Here is a 15,621-nt window from a genome sequence, read left to right on the forward strand (position 1 = left end):
CTTCTTTGACTTCCATTGGCACGATGCTTTTCCTCATTTTGAACAATGACATCAGCCTCCAAAGTATAGAAGAAAGACTAGGTGTTTCTAAACCGGCATCTTATGCCTTAATGAAACACACCTGACTAATCACAAACACCTGTGACACCAATTGTCCAAAACATTATGGTGCCCTGAAATGGAGGGGTCATGTATAAAAATTGTTATTTCTACATGGTGTGACGGAAATGTATGCAAATACCCTTCAACGAAAGTCGTCAATGTGTACTTTAAATCAACCAGTAAATAACAGATTATAAAATAATGCAAAATAGTTAATATTTTTCTTTTAATAAGTAACTATGTCCAGTATTAATAAACCCTGCACTCTATAAATCAGTTGTATAACAATACAATAATTGTTCCAGTTTTTGATTCAGGTCCAGTGTTCTGTGAATAGGAAGAGGGACTTGTAAACAATGAATCATGCCCCAAAGCCAAAACATCTGAATAAATTATAGCAAGAACAAACAATAATCAAAATTAATATAATTTTTCAGGTTAAAGCTCATGAATCAGTGCATTGACAACAGCCTACACAGTAAACACAGGAATTTACTCTATATAAATATTTATATCTACACAAACACATATTTAAGATTGACAGATATAATACAATAAATAAACTGCTTTTTATATACTGTAAAAACATCTTTTCCTTTTACTTATTTCTTTCATTACGTAAATTTTACCAGTGTGCCTGCCGTGGCATTTTCACTTCTTGCAGTGTGCCGAGATGCACATTCAAATGGCACTATTGGAAAAGGAACCACAGCTGTATCAACTGAAATAGTGTTAGCCATTTTCATTTTCTAACCTGCTTAATTCAGACCACTGTATCTGCAAAGGAACACAGACAACCTTAACAAAATACCTGTATTGTGAAATCTGGTGATGAAGAACTAAATGAAAAAAAAAAAACAAAAAAAAACTCTGCTTAAATGAAGTTTTTAAATGCCCAAATATAATGTTCATGTATCTTCTTCTCAGGACTCTCCTTGTATAAACATTACTATAAACATAACTGGAGTTATTAAAACAGAATTCGCATAGACTACAATAACTGAAACTGGCATTCAAGCAATTCTCATTATTCAAATGTATTGAGGACCAAGTCCAAGCAGAATGTCCTCAAGAATGCAGGGGCTTTCATTATTTGTCTCACGAAGAAATCTTAGAAATATTTATTACTTATTTTGATCACTAACTACATCTGATGAGCAAGACCTTGGCCTACACTAATGTCTGCTCAGACAAAAAGTGCATCAGTAGTAGTAAGAAAAAATTAACACTCGAAGAATGTAATTGAATTATACTTAAGTTTTTGTTGTCAAAAAACAAATACAACAACTTTGGAATGTCAATCTATTACTCTGTGGTAATTCAGTTATGGCTAATCAATAGATCAGTCAGTCAGTAATTTTCTAACCCACTTATAATCTTGATCAGGGTCTGTTGGTATCTATCCCAGTGCAAATCCCTAATCATTATGTTAGCCAGATATGGTGAAGGCAACAATGAATAATATTGGAAGAGGTTTGCAAGAAAGAAGTGGCAAAAGAACCTAAGTGTTTTCATGACAGCTGTATGATCAGACTATTTCTTAAGATTTCAAAGGTTTACTGAAGTGTGGTTGTTAGCAAAAATTAACAGTAGTAGTATTTTGTTTGGCTTTTTTGTATCAAATTTCTTTGATGCAATACTATACTATTCTTTGAGACCATTCTTTTATTTAGCACTTTAATTCCCAATTACTAGTCTGCATATATAATCAGAATAAAGGGTGAAATGTTGCACAATAAATAAAAAAAAAACATTTAATTAAATCCAGGATTTGTTTAACACATTAACTGCTAGACCATTTATTACCAGGATATAGGCAAAAATGTAGGCTTAGAAGCACATGCCATAAATAAAACATGCTTCTTTGCACTGTCCACACTTTTTGCAAACAACACATTTGTTACAGGGTGACTGTTTGTGCTCAGTGGGCAGAAGAATGTATATGTGGTGCTGTCCTGACAGTCAAGACAAGTCAGACACCTTGGGATGAAAAAACGTCATAGGGGCAGCTATCCTCCTCAGTACCAGAGCCTACAGGCTGTCATTATCATCAAAATATTCAACTTGCAACAAATCTAGTTGTTTCAAGACATTAGCAGGTTTATACCTTTTCACGACAACATAACTACAGGATGTCTATTTATTGGAGAATGCCAATACTTTCCCTATACTTTGTATACGAGAAAATCAGAGAGGTCTAAAACGTCGAGATTCAATCAAAATCTCAGCATCGAATTTTTGGATGATTACAATACTTTCCCTATACTTCATACATGAGAAAGTAAACAAAAACAATTCTATGTATGTCCACTAGCTGGCAGTACAGTACTAAAGTTAATAGCAAGACACAGCAGCAAGGTTCACCAACAAGCTGGCTGTGTCTATATTGGATGTATACTGAAATAAGAGTTATACAGTATATTGCCCCTTGAGAGGCTCTATGAGATACAACTTAACTCATAATTTATATTCAAAGTGTTAACCTAAATCTCTGAAAACAAATCTCTGCTTCAGGTATGGTCATCTTGGGATCCACAATCATAAAACACTAAAAGACGTTGTCACAGAAAATATATAATAATGGATAAGAAGATGGATTTACTCAAGACGGCTCAACCAGAAAGATGTCAGATGATGCAGGTTTTTTTTATATTTTAAATACTGAGTACAACTCATTCAAATGACAAATTGACCTATTATAAACATACGGAAGGCTTTAAATTACAAACATACATATGTGCAAGTGTCGGTGTATATTTTCATATATTGACAGTCATATTCCAATTGAATTCCTAATATATTTGAATTGGTGGTACAATTTAAAAATTCAAAATTAAACAGAAAATTCTGTCAACAGTACTTTGCTACTTTGTGATCAATTTAACTTTGATAGTTTCTTCAGCTTGCCATTTTGAATTTCAGGAAGAGTCTATGTGTTTCGGTTGAATAACTTGTACTTTCACTTATGATATATAAAGCCTTGTACTGAATGTGAAAAAGCAGTCCTTTACCTTTAAAAAGCAGGATGCTCTATGGAGCCTTCCATTCAACTAGATGTGCTTGCCAGTACACCGCATTCAAAACTGTACACTCCATTTACATTTTATGCAAGTATAAAATACAGTAAATAAGAATAAGGGATAATGAAAGACTTTCAATTTGTGTGAGTAAAATTGTATCACGATAGAGACATGTTTAAATCTTTCCTACTGCAAGATGAAATCTTAATGTATGAAAACAACCAAGTTTTCTCTCCTCTTACCTTCTTCTAACCTGAAAACCTTTTATTATAGCATCTTACTTACAATATACAATATCAATACGAAAGAACACACAGTAGGAGGTACACAGAGAGTCACCTTCAAAAAGGAAAGTATAAAAGTGGACAAGATGTGAGCAAGGTGCCTTGAAAATAATGGCAGAATCCAAGCAGCAGGCTTTATGTGGGTGTACATGATAGAGGCAGTGTCAGACAAGACAGGTTCAGACATGCAAGGATTCCAAGGAAATATGCTCAAGGTACATGTAGGGCAAGAGAAATCAAATACTTTTGAATTTATTTATTAGCTCTCTTCCATAGGTAACGTGACTAGTCACAAATAAATAAGCACATGGTTTAATTCACAATATCACTAATTTACATTGGCCAATTCACACAGACTCACTCAAACCTTGCGATGTGGAGGGCCAATCAACTTTATGGCAAATTTCAGAACTGTAAGATGAAATCAAAGTCCACAAAGTATACCAACAAGCAGATAAAAATATACAAACTCTACACAAAGAGAACCAATCAAGCATATAGCATCCAACAATGTTGGATTTTCCATGTTCCCCACTGCTGTGAGGATCCAAAATTAAATTTTTGTAAGGAGCTTCAAAATACTTCTCATAAAACAAATATTTTTCCAATTAACTTAACATATTTAAAAATATTGAAAACAGCAATTTTTATTTTTTTACTCACCTTGGTGGTTGAATCTTAAACCTCTCAAAGACCTCTGGATAAAGAAGGGGGAACACCACCATCTCTTTAAGGGCTTGTATATGATGTCCAAGACCACCTACGCTGTCAAATCTCACCTAAAGATAGAAACAAATCAAGAAAAACAGCCTATTCTTTAAATGAGTACTGTATTATTTATATTATCTACACATTTTTCTTAAAATAACAATATTTAATTAATGTTTGGAACCAACTGAACAACTAATAATTAAAACAAGCACTGATTTTCTGTTAATTAAAAAAGTTACTCAAATTTTAATCTAATCTATTGTACTTAATGTCTCCATACTCAAAAAGAAACACCTAAACATTAAAAATGCTCACCTTGCCAGCATATATACATTTTTGGAGTTGAGATATATGCACTTTAGAGCAATATGCTCGCAAAGTAAATACCACCCCAATCACTGTCCATGTGGAGTCCATTCATTCTACATTTGTGTGTCACTATTGTCAATTTACTTCTATTCTTCTATTACATCAAAATGATGAGCAACCTAGGTTGACTGGTGACTATAAATTGTCTCAGTGTGAATAAGAAGATGCATGTGTAAATGTAATGTTATTCTAACTAGGATTAGTAACTCTACCCAATGATACCACATTTGACTGTGGTGCTCTACAACCTTAATATTGACAAAGTGGAATTAGAAAGGAGAATGCTTACATGCTGCATTTTAGTTCATTTTTCAGTCTAAACAATTTTGGAATGATTTTTGTTCTGGATAATAACTTTTTTACAGCTTCGCATTCAAACATTAAAAGTACTTTTTGTTTATTGAGAATCAAAAACTGTCATGTGGAGTCATGTGACAGGGGGTTTTAGTGGAGTGGGGGAAATTGCTGCAACATATATAAAGCAACAAACAAAACAAACAACGAGAAAACCAGAATTACTGAGTACATGATGTACATAGTGAGGCATACTCCTTGAAAATGTGCTTCGCTCATTTCACACATATCATTGGAGAAAAATCCTCAGTCAACTCAGTTTTCCATTATTCCAGTCTTTAAATTAAGTCACACAAGAATTGGAAGACAATCAAATGGAATTATGCTGCAGAAAATGACAAAACAAACAACCAGTCTAATGCTTACAACTAATCATACTGTGATCCAAGGTTATTATAGTTAATGAAAACTAAAATCAAAACTGAAACTATTATTAAAAAAACATTTTCGTAAACTGAAATAAAATAAATAAAGCCGAAATGAAAAACTAAAAGATGATGTTAGGGTTGAAAAACTAGTAGCTGGGAAGACTAACCGAAATAAAATAATATACTAAAAATATTTTTAGGTTTTGTTTTTGAATGAATGTTTTTGCTGTTAGTTTTTAACCTTTGTAACTTTTAACTCTAAAACAAAAAGTCATCCACCATGAGCTGCCCGCATATATTCATCCAGCGAACGGCAGCTGGTGACGGAGGGCAGTTGTTCACGAAGCATTTGTGGTGACAGAGAAGCGGAGTACAGGCATTTAAGTCCATGAAATAGAAAGTGATTTCCTTTGCCGCCTTTCTTTGTGTTTGATGTAATTCAAATACCTGAAAACAGAATGTGCTGACCAACACATACGGGGCCTATAATGTTGTTAAGACAGCCCTGCTGCAGGTGGCAAAATTCTGCCTATAAACTGTATGTGCCAGAGATGGAATCACAGATCAATATGGCTTTTAGAAAATAAAAAGCCCAGTAAGGGGAATTTTTGAATGCAATATTGAAGGCATTCATTATAAACACATTGTCTTGGAGCGATATATGTTGTGTGGTATAGGCATTTACAGAAAAAAAAAGCCCTTCAACCCTTAAAATTCACCTACATTTCATTACAAATTGGCCTGTTCTTGGCAATAAAAGGAAAAGATAAAAAGTGCCAACAATCAGCGCACACTTGTTCAGCATTAATGACACAGAAAATATTTAAAATATTAAAAAATTGTATGAAATTGTTCATATTCAGTATCTGTTTTTGATTCTGCTTGTTTGTATTAGACAAAAACAAAACCAGATAGTAAACCATATAGTAGTAGGCTTCCACTACATATCCAAATCTATTAAGTTTACAGTTCTGTCTGATTGTGATATAAAACTAACCTCCATAGAAGCTTTTTAACCATACCATAATTACTAAAACTGAAATAAAAATAAAATAGAAATGTCTTTATTATTAGTTTTAAATTAGTTTTTATTTCATACACGATGTTGGAAAACTAAAACTAAATTGAATTTCCAAGTAAGGTCAGAAAAAATCTAGAAATAAAATCTAATACAAAAAGGCAAAACTAAAATAACCTTGGCTGTGATCTTGTCCAAGTGTTAACATCCAACCAAGTTATAATAATTATTATAACATATAATAATTAGCTTTATATTCTCATTGGTAGTTAGAGCTGCATCTTGGCATAATCTAGTTTTTTTTTATAAATTAGTGGTGCTCACATTAAACTTATAATGTTAAACATATAAATTAATTTAACATTATAAGATGTACATATTTTAACACCATACTTTGTTAACCTGTGTGGCATTTCTTTTTATAGGGAGTATGTGATACAACTACAGTGATGTGAAAAACTATTTGCCCCCTTCCTGATTTCTTATTCTTTTGCATGTTTGTCACACAAAATGTTTCTGATCATCAAACACATTTAACCATTAGTCAAATATAACACAAGTAAACACAAAATGCAGTTTTTAAATGATGGTTTTTATTATTTAGGGAGAAAAAAAATCCAAACCTACATGGCCCTGTGTGGAAAAGTAATTGCCCCCTTGTTAAAAAAGTTCAATTTCCGTAGCCACCCCCAGGCCTGATTACTGCCACACCTGTTTCAATCAAAAAATCACTTAAATAGGAGCTGCCTGACACAGAGAAGTAGACCAAAAGCACCTCAAAAGCTAGACATCATGCCAAGATCCAAAGAAATTCAGGAACAAATGAGAACAGAAGTAATTGAGATCTCTCAGTCTGGTAAAGGTTATAAAGCCATTTCTAAAGCTTTGGGACTCCAGCGAACCACAGTGAGAGCCATTATCCACAAATGGCAAAACATGGAACAGTGGTGAACCTTCCCAGGAGTGGCGGCCGACCAAAATTACCCCAAGAGCGCAGAGACGACTCATCCGAGAGGTCACAAAAGACCCCAGGACAGCGTCTAAAGAACTGCAGGCCTCACTGGCCTCAATTAAGGTCAGTGTTCACGACTCCACCATAAGAAAGAGACTGGGCAAAAACGTCCTGCATGGCAGATTTCCAAGACGCAAACCACTGTTAAGCAAAAAGAACATTAGGGCTCGTCTCAATTTTGCTAAGAAACATCTCAATGATTGCCAAGACTTTTGGGAAAATACCTTGTGGACCGATGAGACAAAAGTTGAACTTTTTGGAAGGCAAATGTCCGTTACATCTGGTGTAAAAGGAACACAGCATTTCAGAAAAAGAACATCATACCAACAGTAAAATATGGTGGTGGTAGTGTGATGGTCTGGGGTTGTTTTGCTGCTTCAGGAGCTGGAAGGCTTGCTGTGATAGATGGAACCATGAATTCTACTGTCTACCAAAAAATCCTGAAGGAGAATGTCCGCCATCTGTTCGTCAACTCAAGCTGAAGCGATCTTGGGTGCTGCAACAGGACAATGACCCAAAACACACCAGCAAATCCACCTCTGAATGGCTGAAGAAAAACAAAATGAAGACTTTGGAGTGGCCTAGTCAAAGTCCTGACCTGAATCCAATTGAGATGCTATGGCATGACCTTAAAAAGACAGTTCATGCTAGAAAACCCTCAAATAAATCTGAAATACAACAATTCTGCAAAGATGAGTGGGCCAAAATTCCTCCAGAGTACTGTAAAAGACTCATTGCAAGTTATCGCAAATGCTCGATTGCAGTTATTGCTGCTAAGGGTGGCCCAACCAGTTATTAGGTTCAGGGGGCAATTACTTTATCACACAGGGCCATGTAGGTTTGGATTTTTTTTTCTCTCTAAATAATAAAAACCATCATTTAAAAACTGCATTTTGTGTTTACTTGTGTTATATTTGACTAATGGTTAAATGTGTTTGATGATCAGAAACATTTTGTGTGACAAACATGCAAAAGAATAAGAAATCAGGAAGGGGGCAAATAGTTTTTCACACCACTGTATAAAGCCACAAATGACTGCCTAAAAGCAAACTGAAAAACAAGATATCTTAATATTAGAGGAAAAACATCACTATCCCCAATGTTCTATAAAGATTAAACTTTTAGAAAATAGATTCCACAGGCAGTTAACACTAGAATTTCCAGAGCCTACGAAAATACTTGTAGATCCGTCCCACCTTAAATCGCTTCTTAAATCCGTTCGCACCTCTACACCAGCATCTTTTGTCTTCTAAATGTACTTATAAAGACATGCTGCAAGCAGCCGACTATTCCATCCCCCCACTGACTTAGAACGTGCACAAACTTCTCCCAGCTCATGCCTTGATTGATTATCTGGGAGTGAAGTGGAGTTTTAGAGTGGAAATAATAGATCGTTATTTGGAACACATGCATTTCATGTGCGTTCCATTTCTACAATAATCTGTGTAAACACATTTTTAAAACAAAAACGTTTTTCATATTCTAGTAGTAAATGACAAATTGTAGGCATAAACTATATAATGTATGAAGCCTGAATTCCAAATATCAAAGAAACACTTTCACAAAAGGTACAAATATAACAGAAATGCACTTTTATTCCAAAATATAACTGCAGAAAAACAACCCGCGTTTACCTGCAACATTGACATGCATTCGTTATCACAGCTTCGGTGGCGCAACGGTATCAGCCATTGACTGGTAATTGAAGCTTCACTGGTTCGATCCTGGGCGAGCTCGTTTTGAGAACTGACCTGCTCGTATTCTTACTATTTTAGAATAAAAACTTACATTTGATTCCAGTCTGTAACAGCCGGTGTAATTTATGATACTTGTAAAGGTTAGCTATGTTTTTTTTTATTCTGTTATTTTCTCAGCTGCGGATTTAAGGTGGGCCGGGTTTACAAGTTTTTTCATGGCTTTGGTAATTCCAGTGTTAAGTGTGTTGTTGTTTGTTTTTATTTTATGTATTTATTTATTTTTGGGCGGAGCTACTGTACAATTATAATTTCCCACAGTGGACAAATAAAGTATAATCTAATCTAATTCATATCAGGTGATTAATCAAAAGCACTGATTTCCTCCACAGCAGAAGATGTTAGGGTTGAAACGATTCCTTGAGAAACTCGAGTAATTTGATCACTGAAAATCATCAAAACAAATTCTTTGCATCAGTGTTATTTTATCTACATGATTACACCTCAGTGAGATCAGCGTGATCAGCACCATTGATTATTAGTGTTACACAACAACGCTTATGCTGTGGATATGTAATGTGAAGACATAATTCGATGGCGCAAATTACAAAATAGAGAAGAAGAGAGAAAATAGTGAGGGAAGAAGTGAAGAGACGGGCCAGAGAAAATGACAGATAGTCTGGGATCATTTCAAGCTGAAAAGAAAACCCAAAAACTCTGTACAGTGCATCTATTGTAAAATCAAACTAGCCTATCATAATAGCACAATATCAATGCTTCCGCTTCTCAATAGAAAGCATCCCATCTATGCATTCGGTCCACAGTAGTTAGGTTGAAACTTAAGAGTTCTGAAAGTTGTGTTGTACAACTTAAAGGCATTTTTTTTGTGTTATTATTATTATTGATTTATGCCTTAGTTTTAGGCTATATGTATATCCTTTTTAAAGTAATTTGTAACTGATGAATTATTTTTGTATTTATATGTTTTTGCATTTCAGACCATGTTTTCTTTAAAACCTAGAATGTGATGTGGCACTTAAAAGCACTAAATGGGTTTAGTTTTGACAAATAATTTAATTGTATGCAAATTAAGCAATACAAATGTAGTGTTTTCCTAAAAAGGAAATCAATTAGCTCTTCATTTTTAAGAAATATGTCGTTTTCTTTTTTGTATATTTACTATTGCGCTTAAATAAAGCGGAAGTATTTCTTGTCCAATGACTCAATCGATGGAATAATCAGCAGATTACTCTATTACTTAAATAATTGATTGCTGCAGTCCTAGAAGATATTCTAATCAAAATAGCCATCAACATTGCTTTGATTCTGACAGAGTTTTCTCTATTTACTTGCAATTCTGGAACTTCATTTGTCACTTACTATAACCACCGGTAGCTCTATTATAATGTATGGATAAAAAATAAACATGAGTGCATTATTCCTAATATTAAAACAATCCCTCAAAGAATAAAAATAAGTTCAGTTCAAACTGCAAGGAAATTTTTGGCTTTTTGTTCCTGAAGCATGAGAGAAATTTCTGAGCAATAAACAAAACAAAAAAAAAACACAACAAACTGTGTTAAGAATCAAAAACAAATCGAGTGAAATATTAAATATTATATTTGTTTTTGTATAAATATGTATTTTATCAAAGTCCCTGGATTGAGTCTCAACTTCTTTACACTGGGAGGAATATGCAGACTTGTAGTATTCCTTAAACGTATTGTTTTTTTCTTTTTGCTCCCTAGTTTTATTTCCAGTTGCACTGGTAACCGCCATCATTGTGTTCTGAACTTCCTATTAATGTATCTGTTATGCAAAAATATTATTGGAATTTTAAAAATGCTAATAATGATTGAGACTTAACTTATATTTAAGTTATTTTGTTTTTGTAGTAGTAAAAAGAAAACCATTAAATTCTAACTAAACAGGCAAACTTTCCAATAGAGTGCTACACTTGGTGATCTAGCATATTCCTGAGTTCTGAAGAAAACAAGATAATTTGTCCACTTAAAACAGCCTTCAGTGATTCCCGAGTATTCCCACAGAAATCTCTAAACATACAGTATTCGGCCCCCTTGAACTTTTCCACATTTTGTCACATTACAGCCACAAACATGAATCAATTTTATTGGAATTCCCTGTGACAGACCAATACAAAGTGGTGTACACGTGAGAAGTGGAACGAAAATCATACATGATTCCAAACAATTTTAACAAATAACTGAAAAGTGGGGTGTGCGTAATTATTCAGCCCCCTGAGTCAATACTTTGTAAAACCACCTTTTGCTGCAATTACAGCTGCCAGTCTTTTAGGGTATGTCTCTACCAGCTTTGCACATCTAGAGACTGAAATCCTTGCCCATTCTTCTTTGCAAAACAGCTCTAGCTCAGTCAGATTAGATCGACGGCGTTTGTGACAGCAGTTTTCAGATCTTGCCACAGATTCTCGATTGGATTTAGATCTGGACTTTGACTGGGCCATTCTAACACATGGATATGTTTTGTTTTAAACCATTCCATTGTTGTCCTTGCTTTATGTTTAGGGTCATTGTCCTGCTGGAAGGTAAACCTCCGCCCCAGTCTCAAGTCTTTTGCAGACTCCAAGAGGTTTTCTTCCAAGATTGCCCTGTATTTGGCTCCATCCATCTTCCCATCAACTCTGACCAGCTTCCCTGTCCCTGCTGAAGAGAAGTACCCCCAGAGCATGATGCTGCCACCACCATATTTGACAGTGGGGAGTGTGTGTTTAGAGTGATGTGCAGTGTTAGTTTTCCGCCACACATAGCGTTTTGCATTTTGGCCAAAAAGTTCCATTTTGGTCTCATCTGACCAGAGCACCTTCTTCCACTTGTTTGCTGTGTCCCCCACATGGCTTGTGGCAAACTGCAAACGGGACTTCTTATGGTTTTCTGTTAACAATGGCTTTCTTCTTGCCACTCTTCCATTAAGGCCAACTTTGTGCAGTGCACAACTAATAGTTGTCCTATGGACAGATTCCCCCACCTGAGCTGTAGATAGATCTCTGCAGCTCGTCCAGAGTCACCATGGGCCTCTTGGCTGCATTTCTGATCAGCGCTCTCCTTGTTCGGCCTATGAGTTTAGGTGGATGGCCTTGTCTTGGTAGGTTTACAGCTGTGCCATACTCCTTCCATTTCTGAATGATCACTTGAACAGTGCTCCGTGGGATGTTCAAGGCTTGGAAATCTTTTTGTAGCCTAAGCCTGCTTTAAATTTCTCAATAACTTTATCCCTGACCTGTCTGGTGTGTTCTTTGGACTTCATGGTGTTGTTGCTCCCAATATTCTCTTAGACAACCTCTGAGGCCGTCACAGAGCAGCTGTATTTGTACTGACATTAGATTACACACAGGTGCACTCTATTTAGTCATTAGCACTCATCAGGCAATGTCTATGGGCAACTGACTGCACTCAATTACGCACACCCCACTTTGCAGTTATTTATTTGTAAAAAATGTTTGGAATCATGTATGATTTTCGTTCCACTTCTCAAGTGTACACCACTTTGTATTGGTCTTTCACGTGGAATTCCAATGAAATTGATTCATGTTTGTGGCTGTAATGTGACAAAATGTGGAAAAGTTCAAGGGGGCCGAATACTTTTGCAAGCCACTGTACATAGAGAAAAATATTACATATGTAATCATGAGAAATTTGTTTGGTTTTTACAATACCAGAATCTGAATTCAAAAATTTTATTTATTAAGGACTTTTGAATAGATATCTAAATACTTTCTTAAAGTTTACCCATTTATTCCACCCAATATGGAAAAAGATCCAAGTATAAATAAAAAAATAAATAAAATGAAATAACTGGAGTTTTTAAGATGTTATACTTGTAATGGTGCCCAATTAATACAAATATTGTAAATTTTAAATAAGATTCTTTCATTATTCAGTAAAATTCTTACCGCGGTGTCTATAGTCATAGGGTCAACATCAGCTAAACTTGCGCCAACCTTCACTCTATCTCGAAGAATACCGCTTGCAAGGTCTTCACCTCGTAAGTTCATAGGAAGACACCTAGTTATTCAAAAATACGAAACAATACAGAAAAAGAAAAATATAAAAATACAGTAACAAGCATAAAATGCTTAGTCAGGATCTAGAAATTAGAAATGTTAAAACTGATTCCTGTTGGTTTAAAACATTAATAGATGAAAAAAACTTGTGAAATCTTTGATGCTCAGTTTAAATAAAGAATGCATCATTGTTTTAAAGTTGACAGGTCAAAACATATTAGTAAGGAGTACAAAGTATGTTTTTCAAATTTTTTTATACATAAAGAAATTATAAACTAACACAAATTGAAACAAACAAAAAAGGTACAACAAGAGTAAACACTATGCTTTAAAAAAACAATCCATTAAATTCAGGGCATTCAATCCTCACCCAAAACAAGACAGAGAGATTAGATAACCCATGACCATACTTGCCATAAGAGCTAAAACAGCAGGTAAAATAAAAGGACTGAACACAGGTCTGGCATGTTTACTTTAGTACTGCATTAGTAAGATTTTTGAAAAAGTTTGAATAGATCTTAGTAAAGAGTATCTGTTTTTTCCCCATTTGAGATAATACTGAACACCATTTTACTTCTGAGTTAGAGAGGCTGGACTAGGATTCTTCTACTTAAGCAAAATATATTTTCAGACAATTACTGCGGTTTAGGATATTACAATTGATTTATCATAGCACAATTTTACCCATCTGATATTACTTTAAAAATTGATTATAAGGTATTAGGATTGATTTTAAAAAACACCATTTCCTGTTCAGGCAAAAAGCTGAAATTTGCAAGATGATACATCTAGTGCAGTAGGGATCCACTAAGAAAGGACATTTCAATATAGCAATATTTAGGGGTAAAGGCCACCCCAAAACCCAATAGAACAACTAAATGTTTCAGAATCTCAAAAATACTTTGAAGGATGGAAATGAAATTTGGTGACATTATAGGGGAAAAAAAAATAGGCAACTCGTTTTTATTAGACATATATAAATAAAGACCTGTGTGTGTTTATGGAGGAGTCTGCTCTGGTCATGCTCAACCACAGCCACTAGATGGCGCATGCATTCTCACTACGAAAGACCAGTGCGCAACAAATGCCGCCGTGCAACAACAACTTCATGCTAATGACACAGACGAAGACACAACCTCGAAAATGAAGCAAATGCAGCCAATTAACAATGTGTAAGTGAAATACCTCAACAACGAAGGGCAAGGATTGAAGTTTTCACTAAAAATATTGTCTACCTGGAGGTATTTTCTCAAGACGAAGGCCAATAGGGCTCACATGCCAGTGATATGGCTAAGATACGGTATTGCCAGTGTCTTCTTACGAAATCCAGCGGGTCGGCAAGCACAGGTGGATCCACGTCCTCTGCATTGGGTAATTCTTAAGAGTTAGCTGACGCCTCTCCAAGTTCACTAATATAATAAAACTTCCAGGGAGTCTTCAGGTTATTTTTTTGTCCAGAAGACCAAACAAAGCTAGTTGGTTAATATTAGAATGACTCAAATGGTCTGCACTGTGCTGAGAGCATGCATTACACAAAAGAATGAGCAGAAGCTATAGCTTAAACAGCAGCACTAAAGAGGCGGCGAAAAAAGAGACATGATCACATTTGGAGTCTACAATCCAGTGTGAAATGGAAAATTTGGTGAAGCTCAAGGAACATGTGAAGATAAATGGTTAGCAAAGATGCTATTAATCTCAAGTGCCATTCCCTGAAGCTGTTGCTGTGAGAAGGTGTTACTTGGCTAGAAGCGAAAAGGGAGTGAGAGAGGAGAAGTAGAAGTAACACATCAAATTCAAGACCAGCCAGGATTAATGCCATAATATGGGGGCGGAGGCAGGAGGGGGCTTAAGAGTTTAACCCTGTAATTTTCTCAATTACATATGGGACAGTAGCAGGAAGCCCCTGATCCTTTTGTCCATCATACAAAATATAGCTCATAATCAACATTAAACCATTATGTGAGTGTGCATGATACCTCCAAATCTTACAAACATGAACAACCCCATAAGCTACTCCACTGTAATGTTTATTTACATCTACTTACTTTGAAAGGGAACTTCCACCCCCAACCTCCAAAATTATTTGCATTTACATCTGTGTCTGCTTACTTTGAATGGAGATGCACCACTCTCAGAAATTCTTTGCATTGGTGCTTGAAGAGGGCCGGTACTTCTCAATTTTTTGCTTTTAATTACTGGCACTAATACAGTATATGCGTACCAGACTCTCATCATGGTCATCTGGTTAACCATTCCGCTCACTATACCTTCAAGCCCCAGATGCAGCACTGATAACTCCTAAACAGACTAACCCGATGTAAATTGCACAGTACACCAGTGTCATTCTTAAATCATTGCGCTCCTGACCCCTTATGTTAATCATCGGAGTAACCTATAGGAAATCACCACTGCTTTTCATATACATTCACATCTGCAGACTTTAAATGGGTACTACATACAACTGACAAAAAAACAAAAAGATAAATTATACTTAAAAACAAAAGAACATTGTAAACATCTAATAAAGATAATATACAATATATTCATTTCACATTATTTCTACTGATTACCCATTTCAATTCAAAAGAATGCACTTTACCGTAAAATTTATCAAAGGCAAGAATGTTTTACTCGCAAACAACTATAT

General features: G+C 35.2%; 1 protein-coding gene across 1 annotated transcript in view; it reads right to left on the bottom strand.

The window, feature by feature from the left end:
- The window catches only part of atad2b (ATPase family AAA domain containing 2B), a 222,741-nt gene that overhangs the window by 86,778 nt on the left and 120,342 nt on the right, over positions 1–15,621 (bottom strand). The window contains exons 10-11 of the mRNA XM_039748204.1: positions 12,864–12,975; positions 4,070–4,185 (exon numbers count right to left, since the gene is read on the bottom strand). Of these exons, the coding sequence (XP_039604138.1) occupies positions 4,070–4,185; positions 12,864–12,975 (228 nt within the window). The remainder of the gene's footprint in view (positions 1–4,069; positions 4,186–12,863; positions 12,976–15,621) is intronic.

Source organism: Polypterus senegalus, chromosome 3 (assembly GCF_016835505.1).
Source record: "Polypterus senegalus isolate Bchr_013 chromosome 3, ASM1683550v1, whole genome shotgun sequence".
NCBI lineage: Eukaryota > Metazoa > Chordata > Cladistia > Polypteriformes > Polypteridae > Polypterus > Polypterus senegalus.